The sequence below is a fragment of the Eptatretus burgeri genome, chromosome 14 (assembly GCF_056783735.1).
Source record: "Eptatretus burgeri isolate ZD-2024b chromosome 14, Ebu_testis_v1, whole genome shotgun sequence".
NCBI lineage: Eukaryota > Metazoa > Chordata > Myxini > Myxiniformes > Myxinidae > Eptatretus > Eptatretus burgeri.
Genome location: NC_140974.1, coordinates 64,463,644 through 64,485,262, shown reverse-complemented (window position 1 = coordinate 64,485,262; position 21,619 = coordinate 64,463,644). Strand labels below are relative to the sequence as shown.

Below are 21,619 nucleotides of genomic sequence, written 5' to 3'. Positions count from 1 at the left end.
CTGGATTTGGAATCTGCTAATACTCAGATATTGCTTGATGTGGACTCCAAGAAGTATACATGTTGTAACACTCACAAGGGGTTGTTTGTTTATAACCGCTGTCCTTTCGGAATCAAATTAGCAGCTGCTCTATTTCAACGCAATATGGAGAATCTGCTGAAAGCAATTCCAAATGTAGTCGTGTATCAAGATGATGTGTTGATCACCTGCCGCAATGATGCTGAACATTTGTGTAACCTTGAGGCAGTTCTCAAACGTCTTGTTGAAGCCGGTGTTAAGGTGAAACGTGACAAATGTCGATTTATGTTTCCCCAAGTGGAATTTCTCAGTCGTATTGTCAGTGCTGATGGCATCAGGCCGAGCACATCCAAGACGGAAGCAATCAAGGATGCTCGGACTCCTGCGAATACGACCGAGCTCAAAGCTTTCCTGGGTATGTTGAACTATTACTGTAACTTTATTCCGAATCTGAGCACCGTCCTTGAGCCTCTCCACAAACTCCTTCGTAAAGGTGTTGAATGGCGATGGTGTACGCAGTGTAGTAAGGCGTTTGCTGAGGTAAAACGGTTGCTGTGTTCATCTAAAGTGTTGGTGTACTACGGTACTGCTAAACCATTGGTTCTCAGCTGTGATGCCTCGTCTTATGGCATTGGCTGTGTGTTACAGCAACGTAATGACGGTATACTACGGCCTGTAGCCTATGCATCACGCACTTTGTCAGCAGCGGAGCCGAACTTCTCCATGGTTGAAAAAGAAGCTCTCGCATGAATTTTTGGTGTAACAAAGATGCATCAGTATCTCTTCTGTCGACAATTTGAACTTGTAACCGACCACAAACCATTGCAATCCCTGTTCAATGAGAGTAAGGGAATTAACCCACAGGCCTCTGCACGCATTCAGCATTGGGCTGAGAAGTTTGCAGCCTATGACTATTCTCTAGTGCAGGGGTTCTTAACCTTTTGATGATTCCAGACCCCCAATGGATTGCCCAACATGGTCCCATACCCCCTTCGCTTGACTGTCGAAATCATCATCATCACCAGTCCTATTAGTTGACAGTATGGATTCCAAAGATGTCAATAGCTTGAATTTATTTTAGATATGGATAGCTCGGAATAGAACATGAAAGGCAATCATAAGCATTTATCATATATATTTACAAAAAAATTAATAAAAAATAACTGAGAAATTACAAATATACAAACAGCTACAAGTATTTTACAATATAACTTTGATTCACCTATTTCAGATTATAAATCAGCAACTTTACTTCTAATAGTTGAGTTTTATTACACAAAAGAAAAAAACAAACTTGAATGTGCAAGTTTTTCAATATCTCGACTACATAACACACACTCTTACTAATCTAGTGAGATATTTGATGTTGTTTTTGTGCAATCAAAATATGGAATCGGGGTACAGTTACTGACAATGCTACTCGCATGTCATCTGATACATCAAGTCGATTTCTCCATTTTGATTTCAGATTTAATAATGCAGAGAATCCTGTTTCACAAAGGTACGTAGTTGTGAAGGGAACCAAAACATTCATTGCCCTCATAGCCAAGTTTGGGTAAGCTGCGATTTGCTCACACAAAAACTGCTTGACATCCATCCCAGCCCTTTCAAAATCAGCTTTCTTTCTTGGGTCTTCTTGGAAGTCAATGAAATCATCCTTTGCTGAATCGTTGTCACTCAATCTCGATATATCAAACGAGAAAGGGTTTTGGATCCAAACAGATTCGATGCTAAGATCATCAATATCTGAGAAGTAACCTTCAAAATTTGTTCATAGGACTTCCAAATGGTTCTTGACTTCTTGAAGTATTTCTGCAGGCAATGATTTACCATCTCCAATAAGAATATTGTCAAGGATTGGAAAGTTTGCCAGGTTTCCGCTTTCAACACGGCGACTCCAAATAGGTAATTTCCTTGTAAATGCGACAACTTTTCCCCTGGCTTGAATAATGTCCACATGCCTTCCTTGCATTGACATGTTCAATTCATTGAGGAGACTAAAAATATCAGCCAAATATCCCAGGCTAACAATAAAATGTTCATCTTCAAAATGATTTGCTAGTGGGGGATTGTTGATGCTTGAGGAATTCGAAAATTTCATCCCGAATTTCCACTACACGTTTGATACAATAATACAATCCACTACACTACAATACACATTTCCACTACATTATTTATTTCCACTACAATAATACACCATGTTCCGCTCCAATCTCATCACAGAATTTTTGAAATAGCCGATGATTCAATGCACGTCCACGAATAAAGTTGACTGTTTGCACAACTATTCCCATCACTTCTTTAAGTTTCTTTGGCAATGTTTTGGATGCCAAAGCTTGGCGATGCAGAACACAGTGTGTGGTGAGCACATGTGGAGCTTTCTCCTTGACCATTGCAACAAATCCAGATTTTTTGCCAATCATGGCAGGAGCTCCATCCGTACAAATAGACCCAATCAAATCCCATCCTAACTCATGGCGATCCAAGAACGATTGGATCAGCTTGAATACATCAACTTCTTTGGTTGTTGTTTCGAGTCGTTCACAAAATAAAAACTTTTCCTTTTATGTTCTTTTCCTGTGCGTAGCGTACAAATACAAGCAATTGACTGTGGTTTGAAACGTCAGTTGATTCATCAATCTGCATGCTGATTTTTGCAGGACCCTGTTTAATGTCGCTGACAACTTGGGTTGTTTTGTCCAGACTCATGTCTTTAATTCTCTGGCGTACAGTGTCGTTGGACAAGGGCACCTGACTCAATTGCTTCACGGCATCCTCTCCCAGCACAATTTTAGCCATCTCCAGTGCACAGGGCTTCACTGGGGTCTCTCCGATCGTTTGGGGCTTCTTTTCTTTGGCAATCATGTGCGAAACTTTGTAGGAGGCTTCCAGAAGAGGTTTCCCAGGAGCAGCAAACCCATATGATGAAAGAGTTGCTTTCTGATCATAACAAACTCTTTTCAACTTAAAAGTATCAATCGATGTGCCAACATGATTACTGTGCTTGCTTTCGAGATGTTCTCTCAGTCCTGATTGCTTCAAATTTCCATTGCTCATTACCAAATTGCAAATCATGCATTGGGGTCTTTCAGTTCCATCTCGTTCTGTCATACAGGTGAAGCCAAAACCAACATATGAATCATTCCACTTCCGTTTTTTGACAGACATTTTGCAACAAATCTGTGAAAGAAAAATACAAAAACTGTTAAACGCAAACCGGTAATAAAAATTCAAATAATACATGATTTTCTTATGGAACAACAGTATCCGAGAAATATTATTTTTTTTAAATAGTATTAAAAATAAGTAATACATTTGTGTCATTCCTAAAACAGTTAATTGGTACCAGAACCATGTCACGTTAGGAAAACCAGTGCTAGCAGCATCATTAATTAAAATGGGCTTCAATGAGAAAAATGCAAAATGATATTAAGACCCCCATGAAAATCACCTCCCCTTGCCACCAATAAGCCTACCAACCCATAGCCATGTTATACTTACCACATCTTATAATCATAATTATGCTTATGATAAATATAGCCTACACTTAAAATGGCTAAATATGCATCCAAATATGTACTATAAACTGCAAAAATTATGCATTTAAAAATAAATATATATTGGATTAAGTACCAGTACAAGTAACTTAGGAAAATAAGTATTTGAGCTAAGAAAAAACAAAGGCTAAAGGCCAATCATTTGCACATAAGGGAATGCATAATTATCCTATGCCTAATAATATTTAAACATCTAATACTCAATCTTAGGCATAGAAGAGACAATGCATGCAGAAGAAATATAAAGACACTCACGAGAAAAATGTGAAGAAGGGATGGACGGAGAGAGAGCAGTCTAACCCCGACCACGCCTACAGCTCTACTGTCAAATTCAAAACACGGGGAAGAGTCGAAAGACGTTCGTGTCAGGGTTGCCAAATATCATTTACTTTTAGAAAGATAATTATTTGTTTCTGCTTATTTCGTTCATGAAAATTAAGAGCAGATCTTAATGTGTGGTTTTAAAATATTTAATAACAGTGCTAGTTATAATCTAACATTCTAACCAACTATAAATTAATAAATCAAATATATACAAATATTCAGAGATCGAGTCCCATACCCCCAGCATTTAGTTCCCAGTACCCCCAAGGGGTATGGATACCCCGGGTTAAGAACCCCTGATCTAGTGGTATATTAAGTGGCGTTGAGTAATTGATTATTCCCATCATAAGTTATTTTGAATACATCTGTCAATTTATCAACACAGGGATATCATCTTGTTTGCCAGAGGCAGAAACTAGTTAGGTAACATAACAGTGAGCTGGGTGCGATGTCATGCCTGGTGTTGGCTCAATGGTTAGGGTGGCGGGCTTGGGATCCTATGATCCCGAGTTCAAACCCCACTTGGCTGTTGAATTAATACCAGGTGGGGTTGACACGGCCTGTCATCCTTCCGAGGTCGGCAAAATGAGTGCCAGCATGCTGGTCTACTGTGTTGGAGTGGCGACCCGTCCAGGATTGTGTCCAATAGCCAAGGAGTCTGCTTCGGCAGCACCAACACTGCACAGAGTATGGTCGCAGTGGCTGGATGGATGGATGGGTGCGATGTCACACCCAGTGGTCTCATTGGCAAATCACCATTCAGCTGTTCCTTGGGCTATGGGGGAGGTGGAGCTTCTGTGGGTACCTGAGAGTGTGTGGGACAAGCACCATACGTGCCTTTTTTCGTGCGAGCCCCGTAGCCATGACAATATTGCCTTGTTTCCTGAAAAATCGATACACTTGCTCCATTTACCTTGTAATGAATGATTGGATTCATGGAAATATCACAATAAGGTTGCATTTAGTGAAGGGTGTACAATTTTTTTTTTACCTTTTTGTGCTGTATTCATAAATAATCTAGGTTAAAGAGAGGGGACCAGTTTAACTCTCGATGCAGATGACATTAAGCCTAGACCTTAAGCAAAGAGCTTGCGAAAAGAAAGGTAAAGAGGTGCAAGAAAGTTTGGACTCTTCAGGGGAATGGGCCAATAAGTAGCAGGTAAACTGTAAGGTAATTAGGTGTCATGTAGTTTTATATGGTTCCACATGTAGGGTGATTCATCAATGTGTGTGCCACCCCTTGAATGGATGTTAAACAGGCGTGCCATCTGCCGGCATTAGTTTTTGTACGTTTAAGATCCCACGGTGTCCTTCCCGAAGAGTAGGTAAGCTATCACCAGTCAGGCAAACACCATGAGCAAATTACAAATTCCTTCCACAACTACTGCTGTTAAGGCAACGGCAAACCACCCGGTATAACCCTTGCAAGAAATTGCTGCGGCACAACCGACACTCTGTAACAGAATCGGAAAATAAAAATGTGATATCGATAATTATCTTAATCAATACATTTTGCACCTGGTGTTTTTTTAGTTGTGAAGGTGAAGGTGAAGGTGGTGGGTTGGAGATTTTAGGGCATTGAGTTCAAGCCCCGTCAGCCACTGGATTAACACCAGGTGGGGTTGACTCAGCCTGTCATCCTTCTGAGGACGATGAAATGAGTACCGGTGAACTGGTAATCGGGGCATTGCATCAGTGGTGCCCCCAACAGTGGCGATGCACTGTTGATCATTGCCAGTTGAAAGCATGAAATCATGCCACTACAATAAGTGGAAGTATATAAAATATATATATATATATATATATATATATATATATATATATATATATTCCTTTTGTGGCACAGAGAGAACATGTCCAGAACGATTTAGGAGTTAGGTACAGAAAAGAAAATTAATTATTGAAGTTGTCAGTTTCATGCCAATCTCCAATGTAATCTTAAAACATTTCTTCACATCCCTACAAAACCTCCATTCAAATGTACAAATCTTCACAGAACAGAATCCTGCATGTAGTTCCAGCTTTTACCATGAAAGGTATTAATTTATGACATATTTATGATGAGAATGGAGGATAGAAATTAGAAAGTAATGCAGGGTAGTTGAGGAAGATTGAGCACACAAGAAAAATATGATTGGCATGAGATGGGAGTAAGGAAGAGAAAAGGGTATATGTATGTACGTCGTATGTATGCCATTGGCACCCTCTGGCTGTAATGGAGAGCATCAGCTGCAGATTATGTCTCACATGGTAAAACCGTATTAATCTTCAGAGAACAACTATCCATCTTCCATCCGGACGATTGTTCTGGCCAATACAAACCAAACAAGAAAAAGAACAATCAGAGATTACAGACCCTCGCCAGGACTTGTTGTGTGTTATGTTTTTGTGTGGTGTTTGTGTACTGGTGTGTTATGTAATTAATAAGAGACATAACTAGAACTGCCACTTTGTAACTGCTGGCAGCGATGACCACGTATCAAGACGTCCCGCTTTGATGCAACCCTGCTTTAATCGGACACCTGACACCGACCCATGATGTTCATTATTATTCAATTGAATTCAGAATGGGATTAAAATAAATTCAATTCAAATCAAATGGAAGATCAAATAGGAACAGTCCTGCATTGGAGTAATCATAAGGAACCCGAACAAGCAAAAAGCAAAGATGAAGTCATCAGGAGGAACCTGGATAGGATTCACATTTCAGCTGCTACTCTTCTACCCTCAAACCCATCCAGGTACAGCCAAGTGAGCCTTCTTCAATTTTTTTTTTAAATATATATCAAATAATTCTGGCTGCCAGACCATGCATCCGATCAGGTTGAAATAAAAAAATATATTCCCATCACCACGACATCATAATTGTGGTTTCATGTCAATTGATGAAGCGGTTCAAGAGAAAATTTTTTTTTAAGAGTTTCGCTCAATCCAATATGGCTGCCAGACCATGTGATTTAATTATTCGTGAATACCCTGGTATCCCCAAGGCTTGGGGAACATTTGTTTGAAGTTTCCCTTCAATCTGTCCAGCAATTCTGGAGAAGAAGATTTTATAGATTTTAGGGTAAATCCACTCTGGCTGCCAAACCATGTGACCTATGACATCATATGTGTAAACCTTTTGTTCCTCATGGATAGGCAGTCATACGTGTAAAGTTTCACCTCGATCTGTTCAGCCACTTCAGAGAAGATTTTTGAAGGTTTAAAAAAAAAAAAAAATTAAAAAAGGCTGCCGAATCACGTGACGATGACGTCATCAATTGTTTTTTCTTTGGACCATTTTATCCCTCGATGACCCTCAAAATTTTTCATACTGAGCATATGCAGCATTCTACATCAGCAATTATGACGTCATAATTAAGGCACCTTTGACGTCATTTTTTTTTTAAAATCACATTTAATCGCCATGAAAAGTACTTGCCATGTGCCAAGTTTCAATTTTTTCGTTCATGCGGTTTCAGAGATACAGAGATCCAAATTTTTCCCGTTTTTCCAGCATGGCTGCCACACCACGTGACCTATGATGTCATATTAAGCAATAAAATATTCTACATGAGTAGTCGCGACAAACTATGCTGAAAATTTCATCTCAATCCGACACTTGGCAAAACCGAACAAAGTCGAATGGCACTTGGTGGAGCGCACACTTCTGCCAGGCTGAACAGCTGATGTTTTGAACCCCACTGATGAGCTGCATCTGAAACAAGATCTAATCAGCTTGTTCTTGTTACTGAACCAACTCATCCATCTCGTTTTGTCATAACTCATCCACAGCTTTATCATATATATATATATATATATATATATATATATATATATATATATATATATATATATACATACACATATACATACTCAGTGTACTGGTCCCGGTGTATGCCCCAGTTAGAATAGGTGTACCATATCCCTGTGTGTCGTAAGAGGCGACCCGGGTTGGCATCAGGAAGGGCATCTGGCCATAAAACATTGCCTCAAGAAAAAGCCAAACCCCTGCACAGCAGGGAAAAATGGCTGTAAAAACGGTCATTTTTTTTTTACACATATACATACTCACACAAATAGCCTGGTGTTGGCGCAGTGGTTAGGGCAGCGGCTTGGGATCCAAAAGGTCCTGAGTTCAAGCCCCGTTGGGCCACTGAATTAATACACCAGGGGGTTGACTCAGCCTGTCATCCTTCCGAGGTCGGCGAAATGAGTACCAGTGTACTGGGCCGGTGCATACCCCGGTTAAAATAGGTGTACCATATCCCTGTGTCGTAAGAGGCGACCAGGGTTGCGTCAGGAAGGGCATCCGGCGTAAAACATGTGCCAAATCACTATGCGGATCATATGGATAATCCGCTGTGGCGACCCCGAACGGGAGCAGCCGAAAGAAGAAGAAGAAGACATACTCACACAAGTTTTTGGGCCTGTCTATCAATCTTAGAAATTAGGCCTGTGTTGAACTTTTGACCTTAAAAATAATTGGTGGTTGAATCCATTGACCTGATGTGCAAATCTTCAAATTTCAAGTCAATCAAATGAAAATTGAGGATTTTAAAAAGTGCACCTAAGTTGTTAACCTTTGATCGATGTTGACCTTTTGGCACATGCTGACCTCAAAAATAATTGGTGATTGTATTCAGTGAGCCGATATGAAAATCCTGTTCAAATTGAGTCAATCGGATGAAAATTGACAGTTATTGAAACTTTGGCCGATGTTGACCTTTTGGTCTATATATTGACGTCAAAAATAGTTGGTGGTTGAATTCAGTGACCTGAAATATAAATCCTCTTTAAATTTCAAGTCAATCATATGGAAATTAACAATTTTAGAAATTTGGCCCACGTTGACCTTTTGGCCTATGTTGACCTTTTGACTGATATTGACCTCAAAATAATAGGTGGTTGAATTTAGTGACCTGATGTGTAAGTCCTCTTCAAATTTCAAGTCAGTTGGCTGAAAATTGACAATTTTAGAAATTAGGCCTATGTTGACCTTTTGACCGATGTTGACCTCAAAAATATTTGTTGCTTGAATTCAGGAAGCCGATATGCAAATGATCTTCAAATTTCAAGTCAATTGGATGGAAATTGACAATTTTAGAAACAATTTTAGAATTTTGGTCCATCCTGACCTTTTGGCCCATGTTGACCTTTTTTTTTTTTACCTACGTTGACCTCAAAAATTATGGTTGAATTCAAATTATGGCTCTTCAAATTTGAAGTCAATCGGATTAAAATTGAAGTTAAAAAAAAATTGAAAAAGCACTTGACCTTTGGCCTATGAAGACCTTTTGATCTTTTGACCTCAAAAATAAATATGATTCTGTCCGACCACCAACTCCACCATTTGGTTAAGTTTCGAGAAGATCCGTTTTAAATTGTGACCTGTCGGTAATTAAAGGTGAGTGAAGAGACAAACAAACAAATGAAACTGATCAACATACTTGTCAAATTTTTTTTTTTGACAAGTAACAGACAGACAGACAAACAGACCCAAATGCAATACCCTCCACTTCGGTGAGGGTAAAAAAACAAACAGAAGGCATGTGCCATCGGGTGAAGATGAAGATCAAAATGTGTGGAACATGACGAAACACTCCCGATCTTGGCTACCCGATCTTCAACGGAAGCGAATCCTGCATATGTGGAGTACATCTCCACCCGATGGCACTTGCCTTCAGGTTTTTTGGTTTGCATTGGCAGGAACAATCGTCTGGGTGGCAGACAGGCTTTTGGTCTTTACAGATTATGCCGTTTTACTGTGCAAGACATAATCTGCGGCTGATGCTCTCCATCACAACCAGAGGGTACTAATGGCATTTAAACGATAACTGTGCTGGGGCGTCGCCAGGCTGAGGCAGACGAGGCAGTTTCATCGTCACTCATTTCCTGAAATATGATCTGGCCTGAGCCCTCTGGCCATCTGAGCTCCCTGGGGAGTTAACTATCAAAGCTACCTGGCAGTCCTCTGAATACTCATCTCCACTCCTATCACAATACCTAATTAGGAAAATATCCCCCTAATATTACACAGTATAATAAAATTATCCGTATGTTTACTTTGTTATTGCGCTATGCGCACCATCACATCAACCAAGTTCACCTCTTTTCGCCTCATCGCTTTTGGACCTCTGGCTACGCCCTTGCTGTGGTCGTCACTGGTTTGATATTTATGAGGTGTGCCATTCTGACGAGGGAAAAATAAGCCAGAAATCCAGAAAGGCATCCGTTTGATGTTTAACCAATGATGACCTTAAATATCTGTCTTTTGACATGAATGGCCAGGCATTTTGGGGGCCTTGAGGTGCTGAATGAGGAGTTGGAGCCACTGGGATTACGGGTTTCCTCGGTCAAAACTAAAATCTAGGCTTTCAATGACATCTAGGATGTTGCTATCCTGTCTGGACATGTTTGTGGCGAGGATGTTGAGGTCAAGGAGAGATTCACTTCCCTTGGCAGTGATATTCATGTCTCTGCTGACTGTGAACCAGAGGCCAACAGACGTCTGGATCAGGCCTGGGGAGTCATGGATTCACTGGATCATGGGGTGTGGTGCTGTCGGTACCTGTGCAGGAGGATGAAAGTCTGAGTCCTCAGGTCCTTGGTGCTTCCAGTCTTGCTCTACGGATGTGAGACTTGGACTCTGACCAGGGATCTGAGATGGAGATTTCATTCCTTTGGTACCAGATCTCTTCGGAGAATTCTTGGCTATCGCCGGTCAGACTTTGTGTCCAACGAGCGGTTGCTGAGAGAGACTCAAATGAGATTTGTTACCTGCATAGTCTGTGAGCATCAGCTGCGGCTGTATGGACATGTGGCTCATTTTCCTGACACTGATTCTGCTCAACAGATTCTCTCAGTGAGGGAGCCTCGTGAGAGAAGGAGGCCAATGGGCCGACCACGTGCGTCGTGGATGCAGCAGGTTGATCAGCATCTCAAGGAGATGGGGATGGGCCAGGCATCTGCCTGGAGGATGGTGAGACGGAGGCACCTGGAGTACTGGCGGAAAGTGGATGCAGCAACGCGCTGCTCCGGCACATGTTCTCACACCTGATATGACCTGGCCAGGCTGAAGCCTCCGATTTGGAGGCGACGCTTTGTTCTGTTCATGTATGGACTCATGCCCATTGGAGATCGGGTGGGAGCACTTCGTTATGCTCCATACCTTTTGACTGTGTATATGTCTGGAGGGGTGGGGGGAATTGGGGTCAGGGGTCATGGCAAGTTAAAAAAATGAGTAGATTCCTTATTGTGTCACGATATGCAAAACACACCTTCCATGTAACCTGGATTTTAATGGACACTAGATGACCCGTGAACCCGTTGGGTTCCAGTTGTGACAGCGGCTGATAATAAAATCATTTCAAAAAAATGAAAGAAAAAAAAGATAGCTCCAGCGAACTATACCGTGGAGGTTGTTTCCATTGATCAAATTCTCCCGAAGAGTACTTGACTGAATCAGGAATTGATTTTTTAATAATTTTTTCGTTGCCCGATTTGAATGAAACTTGATACTGCGCAACGCAAGTGAATGGTGAGTAAAGTGGGCTGAAAATTTTTGCGCTATCGTGTACCGTTTTGGCTGTATTTCGGGAACATACATACATACATTCATACATATACAAGATGAGAGGTTTAGTAATATATAGAAGATATATCAGTGTAAAACAACAGGATGGTGCGGAGGTAGTGTATCTACTTTTGAGATTAGTCTGCATTTTGATTCCCGATCTGAGTATAAACTGTCAAATTGGTGCTTCGCAAGCAGGAAGTTGCATCTCAAAGTTTTCCTTCTGTTGGATGGACGTTATCCGTCTGCTGGATATCCTGCCACCTCCCCCCTCCCCTCCTGCCCCCGAATTACAAATTCCCACCCAAATAGCCTTCAATCAAACGTCAGGGCTAACCAGCCTGTTCCTGAAAGACTTGGGCACAAAAGTCTCCCCCAGCCGACCACACAATAATCTTGGCATTCGGATCATTAATGAAGGAGTATTAGGACCAGAGTAGGAGATCATGGCACACATTTGATCATCTATTATCAAGCAATAGTAGAAACATTGAGAGAGAAAAAATATTCTTCTTCTTAAATTGCACAGGTGTGTCTCATAGGGTCACCAAATCAAGGATCCAGTCTGGTTTCAAATGAAGGTTCTTTCAGTACAGTAATTCAGCCAAGAACGATTCGTTTATTGAACTCTCTGAAATGTTGATCTGGAGATGCATAATAACTACAACATCTGATAAAACAAGACAGCAAAGGACAACATTTGTTGAGTTTAAACTTAATCGAGCCAACGGCAACAGTCACAGGTAATGTTACCTCGGTGAAACGACAACAGTCACAGGTAATGTTACCTCGGTGAAACGACAACAGTCACAGGTAATGTTACCGAGGTGAAACGACAACAGTCACAGGTAATGTTACCTCGGTGAAACAACAACAGTCACAGGTAATGTTACCTCGGTGAAACGACAACAGTCACAGGTAATGTTACCTCGGTGAAACGACAACAGTCACAGGTAATGTTACCTCGGTGAAACGACAACAGTCACAGGTAATGTTACCTCGGTGAAACGACAACAGTCACAGGTAATGTTACCTCGGTGAAACGACAACAGTCACAGGTAATGTTACCTCGGTGAAACGGTAACAGTCACAGGTAATGTTACCTCGGTGAAACGACAACAGTCACAGGTAATGTTACCTCGGTGAAACGACAACAGTCACAGGTAATGTTACCTCGGTGAAACGGCAACAGTCACAGGTAATGTTACCTCGGTGAAACGACAACAGTTACAGGTAATGTTACCTCGGTGAAACGACAACAGTCACAGGTAATGTTACCTCGGTGAAACGACAACAGTCACAGGTAATGTTACCTCGGTGAAACGACAACAGTCACAGGTAATGTTACCTCGGTGAAACGACAACAGTCTAGGGGAATGTTACCGAGGTGAAACTACAACAGTCACAGGTAATGTTACCTCGGTGAAACGACAACAGTTACAGGTAATGTTACCTCGGTGAAACGACAACAGTCACAGGTAATGTTACCGAGGTGAAACGACAACAGTCACAAGTAATGTTACCTCAGTGAAACGACAACAGTCACAAGTAATGTTACCTCGGTGAAACGACAACAGTTACAGGTAATGTTACCTCGGTGAAACGACAACAGTCACAGGTAATGTTACCTCGGTGAAACGACAACAGTCACAGGTAATGTTACCGAGGTGAAACGACAACAGTTACATGTAATGTTACCTCGGTGAAACGACAACAGTTACAGGTAATGTTACCTTGGTGAAACGACAACAGTCACAGGTAATGTTACCGAGGTGAAACTACAACAGTCACAGGTAATGTTACCTTGGTGAAACGACAACAGTCACAGGTAATGTTACCGAGGTGAAACGACAACAGTCACAGGTAATGTTACCTTGGTGAAATGACAACAGTCACAGGTAATGTTACCTTGGTGAAATGACAACAGTCACAGGTAATGTTACCTCAGTGAAACGACAACAGTCACAGGTAATGTTACCTCGGTGAAACGACAACAGTCACAGGTAATGTTACCTCGGTGAAACGGCAACAGTCACAGGTAATGTTACCTTGGTGAAACGACAACAGCTACAGGTAATGTTACCTCGGTGAAACGACAACAGTCACAGGTAATGTTACCTCGGTGAAACGACAACAGTCACAGGTAATGTTACCTCGGTGAAACGACAACAGTCACAAGTAATGTTACCGAGGTGAAACGACAACAGTCACATGTAATGTTACCGAGGTGAAACGACAACAGTTACAGGTAATGTTACCGAGGTGAAACGACAACAGTCACAGGTAATGTTACCTTGGTGAAACGACAACAGTTACAGGTAATGTTACCGAGGTGAAAGGACAACAGTCACAGGTAATGTTACCGAGGTGAAACGACAACAGTCACAAGTAATGTTACCGAGGTGAAACGACAACAGTCACATGTAATGTTACCGAGGTGAAACGACAACAGTTACAGGTAATGTTACCTCGGTGAAACGACAACAGTCACAGGTAATGTTACCTCGGTGAAACGACAACAGTCACATGTAATGTTACCTCGGTGAAACGACAACAGTCACAGGTAATGTTACCTCGGTGAAACGACAACAGTCACAAGTAATGTTACCTCGGTGAAACGACAACAGTCACAAGTAATGTTACCGAGGTGAAACGACAACAGTCGCAAGTAATGTTACCGAGGTGAAACGACAACAGTCACAAGTAATGTTACCTCGGTGAAACGACAACAGTCACAAGTAATGTTACCGAGGTGAAACGACAACAGTCGCAAGTAATGTTACCGAGGTGAAACGACAACAGTCACAAGTAATGTTACCGAGGTGAAACGACAACAGTCACATGTAATGTTGCCGAGGTGAAACGACAACAGTCACAGGTAATGTTACCGAGGTGAAACGACAACAGTCACAGGTAATGCTACCTCGGTGAAACGACAACAGTCACAGGTAATGTTACCGAGGTGAAACGACAACAGTCACAGGTAATGTTACCTCGGTGAAACGGCAACAGTCACAGGTAATGTTACCTCGGTGAAACGACAACAGTCACAGGTAATGTTACCTCAGTGAAACGACAACAGTCACAGGTAATGTTACCTCGGTGAAACGACAACAGTCACAGGTAATGTTACCTCGGTGAAACGGCAACAGTCACAGGTAATGTTACCTTGGTGAAACGACAACAGCTACAGGTAATGTTACCTCGGTGAAACGACAACAGTCACAGGTAATGTTACCTCGGTGAAACGACAACAGTCACAGGTAATGTTACCTCGGTGAAACGACAACAGTCACAGGTAATGCTACCTCGGTGAAACGACAACAGTCACAAGTAATGTTACCGAGGTGAAACGACAACAGTTACAGGTAATGTTACCGAGGTGAAACGACAACAGTCACAGGTAATGTTACCTTGGTGAAACGACAACAGTTACAGGTAATGTTACCGAGGTGAAACGACAACAGTCACAGGTAATGTTACCGAGGTGAAACGACAACAGTCACAAGTAATGTTACCGAGGTGAAACGACAACAGTCACATGTAATGTTACCGAGGTGAAACGACAACAGTTACAGGTAATGTTACCTCGGTGAAACGACAACAGTCACAGGTAATGTTACCTCGGTGAAACGACAACAGTCACATGTAATGTTACCTCGGTGAAACGACAACAGTCACAGGTAATGTTACCTCGGTGAAACGACAACAGTCACAAGTAATGTTACCTCGGTGAAACGACAACAGTCACAAGTAATGTTACCGAGGTGAAACGACAACAGTCGCAAGTAATGTTACCGAGGTGAAACGACAACAGTCACAAGTAATGTTACCTCGGTGAAACGACAACAGTCACAAGTAATGTTACCGAGGTGAAACGACAACAGTCGCAAGTAATGTTACCGAGGTGAAACGACAACAGTCACAAGTAATGTTACCGAGGTGAAACGACAACAGTCACATGTAATGTTGCCGAGGTGAAACGACAACAGTCACAGGTAATGTTACCGAGGTGAAACGACAACAGTCACAGGTAATGTTACCGAGGTGAAACGACAACAGTCACAAGTAATGTTACCGAGGTGAAACGACAACAGTCACATGTAATGTTGCCGAGGTGAAACGACAACAGTCACAGGTAATGTTACCGAGGTGAAACGACAACAGTCACAGGTAATGTTACCGAGGTGAAACGACAACAGTCGCAAGTAATGTTACCGAGGTGAAACGACAACAGTCACAAGTAATGTTACCGAGGTGAAACGACAACAGTCACAGGTAATGTTACCGAGGTGAAACGACAACAGTCACAGGTAATGTTACCGAGGTGAAACGACAACAGTCACAGGTAATGTTACTGAGGTGAAACGACAACAGTCACAAGTAATGTTACCGAGGTGAAACGACAACAGTCACATGTAATGTTGCCGAGGTGAAACGACAACAGTCACAGGTAATGTTACCGAGGTGAAACGACAACAGTCACAGGTAATGTTACCGAGGTGAAACGACAACAGTCACAAGTAATGTTACCGAGGTGAAACGACAACAGTCACATGTAATGTTGCCGAGGTGAAACGACAACAGTCACAGGTAATGTTACCGAGGTGAAACGACAACAGTCACAGGTAATGTTACTGAGGTGAAACGACAACAGTCACAAGTAATGTTACCGAGGTGAAACGACAACAGTCACATGTAATGTTGCCGAGGTGAAACGACAACAGTCACAGGTAATGTTACCGAGGTGAAACGACAACAGTCACAGGTAATGTTACCGAGGTGAAACGACAACAGTCACAAGTAATGTTACCGAGGTGAAACGACAACAGTCACATGTAATGTTGCCGAGGTGAAACGACAACAGTCACAGGTAATGTTACCGAGGTGAAACGACAACAGTCACAGGTAATGTTACTGAGGTGAAACGACAACAGTCACAAGTAATGTTACCGAGGTGAAACGACAACAGTCACATGTAATGTTGCCGAGGTGAAACGACAACAGTCACAGGTAATGTTACCGAGGTGAAACGACAACAGTCACAGGTAATGTTACCGAGGTGAAACGACAACAGTCGCAAGTAATGTTACCGAGGTGAAACGACAACAGTCACAAGTAATGTTACCGAGGTGAAACGACAACAGTCACATGTAATGTTGCCGAGGTGAAACGACAACAGTCACAAGTAATGTTACCGAGGTGAAACGACAACAGTCACAAGTAATGTTACCGAGGTGAAACGACAACAGTCACATGTAATGTTGCCGAGGTGAAACGACAACAGTCACAAGTAATGTTACCGAGGTGAAACGACAACAGTCACAAGTAATGTTACCGAGGTGAAACGACAACAGTCACATGTAATGTTACCGAGGTGAAACGACAACAGTCACAAGTAATGTTACCGAGGTGAAACGACAACAGTCACAAGTAATGTTACCGAGGTGAAACGACAACAGTCACAGGTAATGTTACCGAGGTGAAACGACAACAGTCGCAAGTAATGTTACCGAGGTGAAACGACAACAGTCACAAGTAATGTTACCGAGGTGAAACAACAACAGTCACATGTGATGTTGCCGAGGTGAAACGACAACAGTCACAGGTAATGTTACCGAGGTGAAACGACAACAGTCGCAAGTAATGTTACCGAGGTGAAACGACAACAGTCACAGGTAATGTTACCGAGGTGAAACGACAACAGTCACAGGTAATGTTACCGAGGTGAAACGACAACAGTCGCAAGTAATGTTACCGAGGTGAAACGACAACAGTCACAGGTAATGCTACCTCAGTGAAACGACAACAGTCACAAGTAATGTTACCGAGGTGAAACGACAACAGTCACAAGTAATGTTACCGAGGTGAAACGACAACAGTCACATGTAATGTTACCGAGGTGAAAGACCATCGAGGATCATGAATACAATCTCATAAGCCAATCATTTATTTAGAAAGAAAGATCTCTCCAGGCCATTACTACCAAAAACAATGTAGTGTCAAGGTGGCGTCAACAACATTCATGGACAATACAATTTCCCTGTTGAGAAACATCCTTTTTTTTTTTTCTTCCTCTTTTTAATTTTTTTTAAAGAAAATGTTTTTTAAAAATCTAAACCTTATGACGAAGCTAAACAAGTGCACTTTAACCTCAGGAGCACATGGTAAAGCTTGTCGAAACAATACATGTGCACCTTGACCTCCCAAGACCAAAATGCTTGGTAGTGTTACCACTAATTATCACAACGTTAAACACATGTATTTCCATCCGAAAGACCAAAGGACACGATCATACAGAGTGTGTCAAACCAGTACACCTGTGATCTTGGCCATTAGAGCCAAAACTCATGGTCACACAACAGGTGCTTGTCGTTTCCACCCGAATATTTCATCATCAGGACAGAAACGGTGACCTTGGAAAGTTTATTTTTAAAAAATACCCTTAACCACAAATCAAAAATATTTTAAAAATTCTGATAAAGACAGAAATAACTAGAAGGGTATTCGGTGGAGCGCATACCTCTGCCACGTAATGCCTGATCCACGAGAACATATTGGGCCCAATACATTTTTGAAATATCGTGCCATACAGTAAGTACGACGTCGTTTTCGGCCCTATCCATCAATGGTGAAAAATCACTTTAAAAATTAAATAATTATAGTATCCAGATCTGGATTCGGATATTCGCCACAATCGATTCAATTCTTCCTAGCTACACACCCAACATGTCCACCAAGTTTCATCCAAATCTGTCAACAACTTTTTGAGATACCGTGCTATATATCATTTTTGGCCCTATCTCTCATTGGTGAAGAATCACTAAAAAATTCTAGTAATCGGATCCAGATCTGGATTTTCACCAAAATCTAATCAGTTCTTCCTTGTTACATCCAACCTGTCCCCAAAATTTCATCCGGATCCGTCCACAACTTTTTGAGATACCGTGCTATATATCATTTTTGGCCCTATCTCTCATTGGTGAAGAATCACTAAAAAATTCTAGTAATCGGATCCAGATCTGGATTTTCACCAAAATCTAATCAGTTCTTCCTTGTTACATCCAACCTGTCCCCAAAATTTCATCCGGATCCATCCACAACTTTTTGAGATATCCTGCACACAAACAAACAGACAGACAAATAAACAGACAGAAAGGGGGTGAAAACATAACCTCCTTCACCTTCGGTGGCGGAGGTAATAATATAGAAAGAAAAGGGAAGTTGGCAAATTATTAGTGGAATGGAAGAATAAGAAGAGGAAGAATAATAATAATATTTTTAATAAAGAGGAAGAACCAGCAAATAAAAAATGTTTTATGGTTCGTGTTTCGAATAACAAGCGAATTAACAAGAGAGGTCGATTTACATATTCCCAGCGTTACCAACTGCAGATTGCTGAAGATTACGTCCAAGGTACCACGAGTACGTGGAAACTGGGAAGTCCATGGGATTCAGTGCAGGCACACCTAAAGTGGCCAAGGTAAATCACTGAAGTCCACCGGTCCACCAAGGCCTGCGTCAGCCTCCAACAGGCTCATGATGACTGCCATGGCTGCCTCATCACTGCTTGGACTGCTTGCTCCACCGGCTATGAGGTCTTCTAAAGGAGGACGATCAGGGCCTAATGGATAGATCGGGGGCAACAAAGAGTGGTTTGGGATGTAAAGGTAGAGAAGAAAAAAATGGTGGGTAATGGATAAAGAGAGTCTGGGGGGGGGAGTTCAAGCAAAGGGAAAAGGTGACAAAGAGGAGGAACATGAACGATGACGTGACAGAAAGAGAGAAATTTGAAACAAACTTACTCAGGCTGCTGTGGTATGCCTCCGTGTTGGGGCTTTGGGCAAGTTGGGACAACGAGTCGAGTGTCACTGTGCTTCCCTGAAATGAAAAGAAAACAGAAGGTGATAAAACAGGGAAACGGTGAAAGAAAAAGAAAATTTCGTCTCCTCTCCTGCATTCCATTCAGTGCTCATTCTTCCCTCGAGCTTCTGTCGTTTTACAATTTTTAGCTCACCTGGACTTTAGTCAGGTGAGCTTGTGCGATTGGGCAGTGTCCGTCGGTGAGTGAGTGCGTGAGTCAGTCTGTAAACACTTCAGTCGTTAATTATCGCTTGAACCAAACACATGATTTTGATGAAACTTGGCCACAAGCTTCATATCTGATGCCGAATGAAGGTTTATTGACCGCATCAAAATCTGCACTCATTATGGGGATTTATGAGGGTGGGGATTGAACCCCCAAAATAGGTATTTGCTCTCTTCTCCGAAACTACACATATGATTTTGATGAAACTTGACCACAACCTCAATCACCTGTGATGTACCAAAGTTTATCGACCGCATCAAAATCTGTGCTTATTGAAGGGGTCTACAGGGGGCTGGGAGTGGGGGGTGGTTTGACCCTCCAAAATAGGTATTTGCTCTCTTCTCCGAAACTACACATACGATTTTGATGAAACTTGACCACAACCTTCATCACCCGTGATGTACCAAAGTTTGTTCACGGCATTAAAACAAAAAAAAAAAAATCAGGATGTTTGGGGGTTTGAGTGACTGTTGCTGTTGATCCAGGTGAGCTTCAGGATGGTTCTATTTTTAATCGTGACAATGGATTTTGGGTGTTATAATTTACGATTCTTACCTGAACTCCTCACTCTGTCTGATTGGCTTAATGAATAATAATCCAATTGTGGACAAGCTGGCAAAATGGCCGAGAGGTATGCCCACTCGCCTCTAAGCTATCTCGCCTGGGTTCGAATCTTGGCCCAGCTACAAACTGTCATCCCAGTGCCTCACACATAGGGTGATTCATCAATATGTGTTGTCCCTTCGGACGGACGTTAAATCGCCTGGGCGTCCTGTCTGCTGGCATTATTTGGTGGACAATAAAGATCAAATTCACCAGACCATGCAAAAATTCCAAATTCCCACCATAACCAGCAGAGGGCATCAGCAGCACAGCCATGCCCTCAGCCAATAATGCTGCCCTACAGCCTTGTGCTGCATTTGAATGAAGAAGTTGGTGGATGTTGAAGATCCCATGGTGTCCCTCAACAAGAGTAAGGGAGTCATCCTGAATAAATTTAAACAGACTCGGTGGTGTCATGGTTAGAGCGTCTGCTCCAATCTTGGCTGAGCTATACCAAAGAGTAAAAAAAAAATATGGCGCGAGTCGCTTCCTTGCTTGAGGGTCAGCATTTAAAAGGATAGAATATGGACAAACAAACATTGGTCGGCATTCGTAGCACTGGCTTTGATGGTCCTTGTCCTCATGGCCTCCTCTTGCATTGAAGTTCCTTGTACTTGTATTATATTTATAAATTACCAATTCCTGCCTGGACGGTGACCTGGTCTTCCTGTACTCTGCAGGACACCACCTCCACTGTCTTGTAGTTTGGTTGTTGTCAGGTTCCTCGACTCAGATTTTGTATCCTTTGTAGCATTGGACTACACTCAGACTCAGATGGCTGAGGGCTCAGACTCTCAGAGTACTGGAAGGTAAGACTAAGTGAAAGAAACAAACAAAGGACATCCAGACACACCTCAGTGAGAGTACAGAGGTTTTGGGGAGGTAAACAATGGAGAGAATTAGTGTAACAATACAGAACTCATGGATAAAGAAGGGAGTTGGGCATTAGTGAGGAGAACGTCTCATGGCTAGGTGTGGGAGAGGACATTACGTGTCAATGGGCCATCATTTGTAAAGAACGAATAGAAGGTGACAAGAGGACACACTCAGGAAACTGATTTCACAGATGGGGAAAGAGGGGAATACAAAAATAGTGGAGGTGAGTCCAAAGCTTCGACCCGGGGAGGGTAACAAGATATTGGTTTCTGGTTGAAAGTTTGCAAGTTAAAGGAGTTGGTTGTGGTAAAACCCCCCAACCCTAACTGCCAAGAAGACGGCTTGGAAATAAATAAATAAACAAATGCTGGACTGCCTTCTACAGACTGCGTAGAGCAAAAATGACAAAAAGAACATTAACAAATTAAAATATGAGCCAAATCGGTGATTTCTTTGTTTTCATTAACTTCAGGATGCACACTTGTCCCACCTTGTGAGGTTCCGATGGTGTCACTTCTGGAGGAGGAGTCAACTGCAAGGGTGAGGAACCACAACTCGATGGCGAAGAGCGATTCCTGGAAATCGATAAAATGG

General features: G+C 42.1%; 1 protein-coding gene across 9 annotated transcripts in view; it reads right to left on the bottom strand.

Moving 5' to 3' along the window:
• Positions 1-947: 947 nt before the first annotated feature.
• The window catches only part of BMAL1 (basic helix-loop-helix ARNT like 1), a 107,057-nt gene continuing 86,385 nt past the window's right edge, over positions 948-21,619 (bottom strand). For 6 of the 9 annotated variants that reach the window (XM_085855247.1, XM_085855246.1, XM_085855245.1 and 3 more), the window contains 3 exons: positions 21,516-21,600; positions 19,263-19,338; positions 18,720-19,081 (listed from right to left, as the gene is read on the bottom strand). In XM_085855247.1, the coding sequence (XP_085711373.1) occupies positions 18,927-19,081; positions 19,263-19,338; positions 21,516-21,600 (316 nt within the window). In that variant the 3' untranslated portion in view covers positions 18,720-18,926. Of the gene's footprint in view, positions 3,199-17,508; positions 18,575-18,719; positions 19,082-19,262; positions 19,339-21,515; positions 21,601-21,619 lie in introns of those variants that run through there. The other 3 variants (XR_015051334.1, XR_015051333.1, XM_085855250.1) reach the window with 3 other exon arrangements.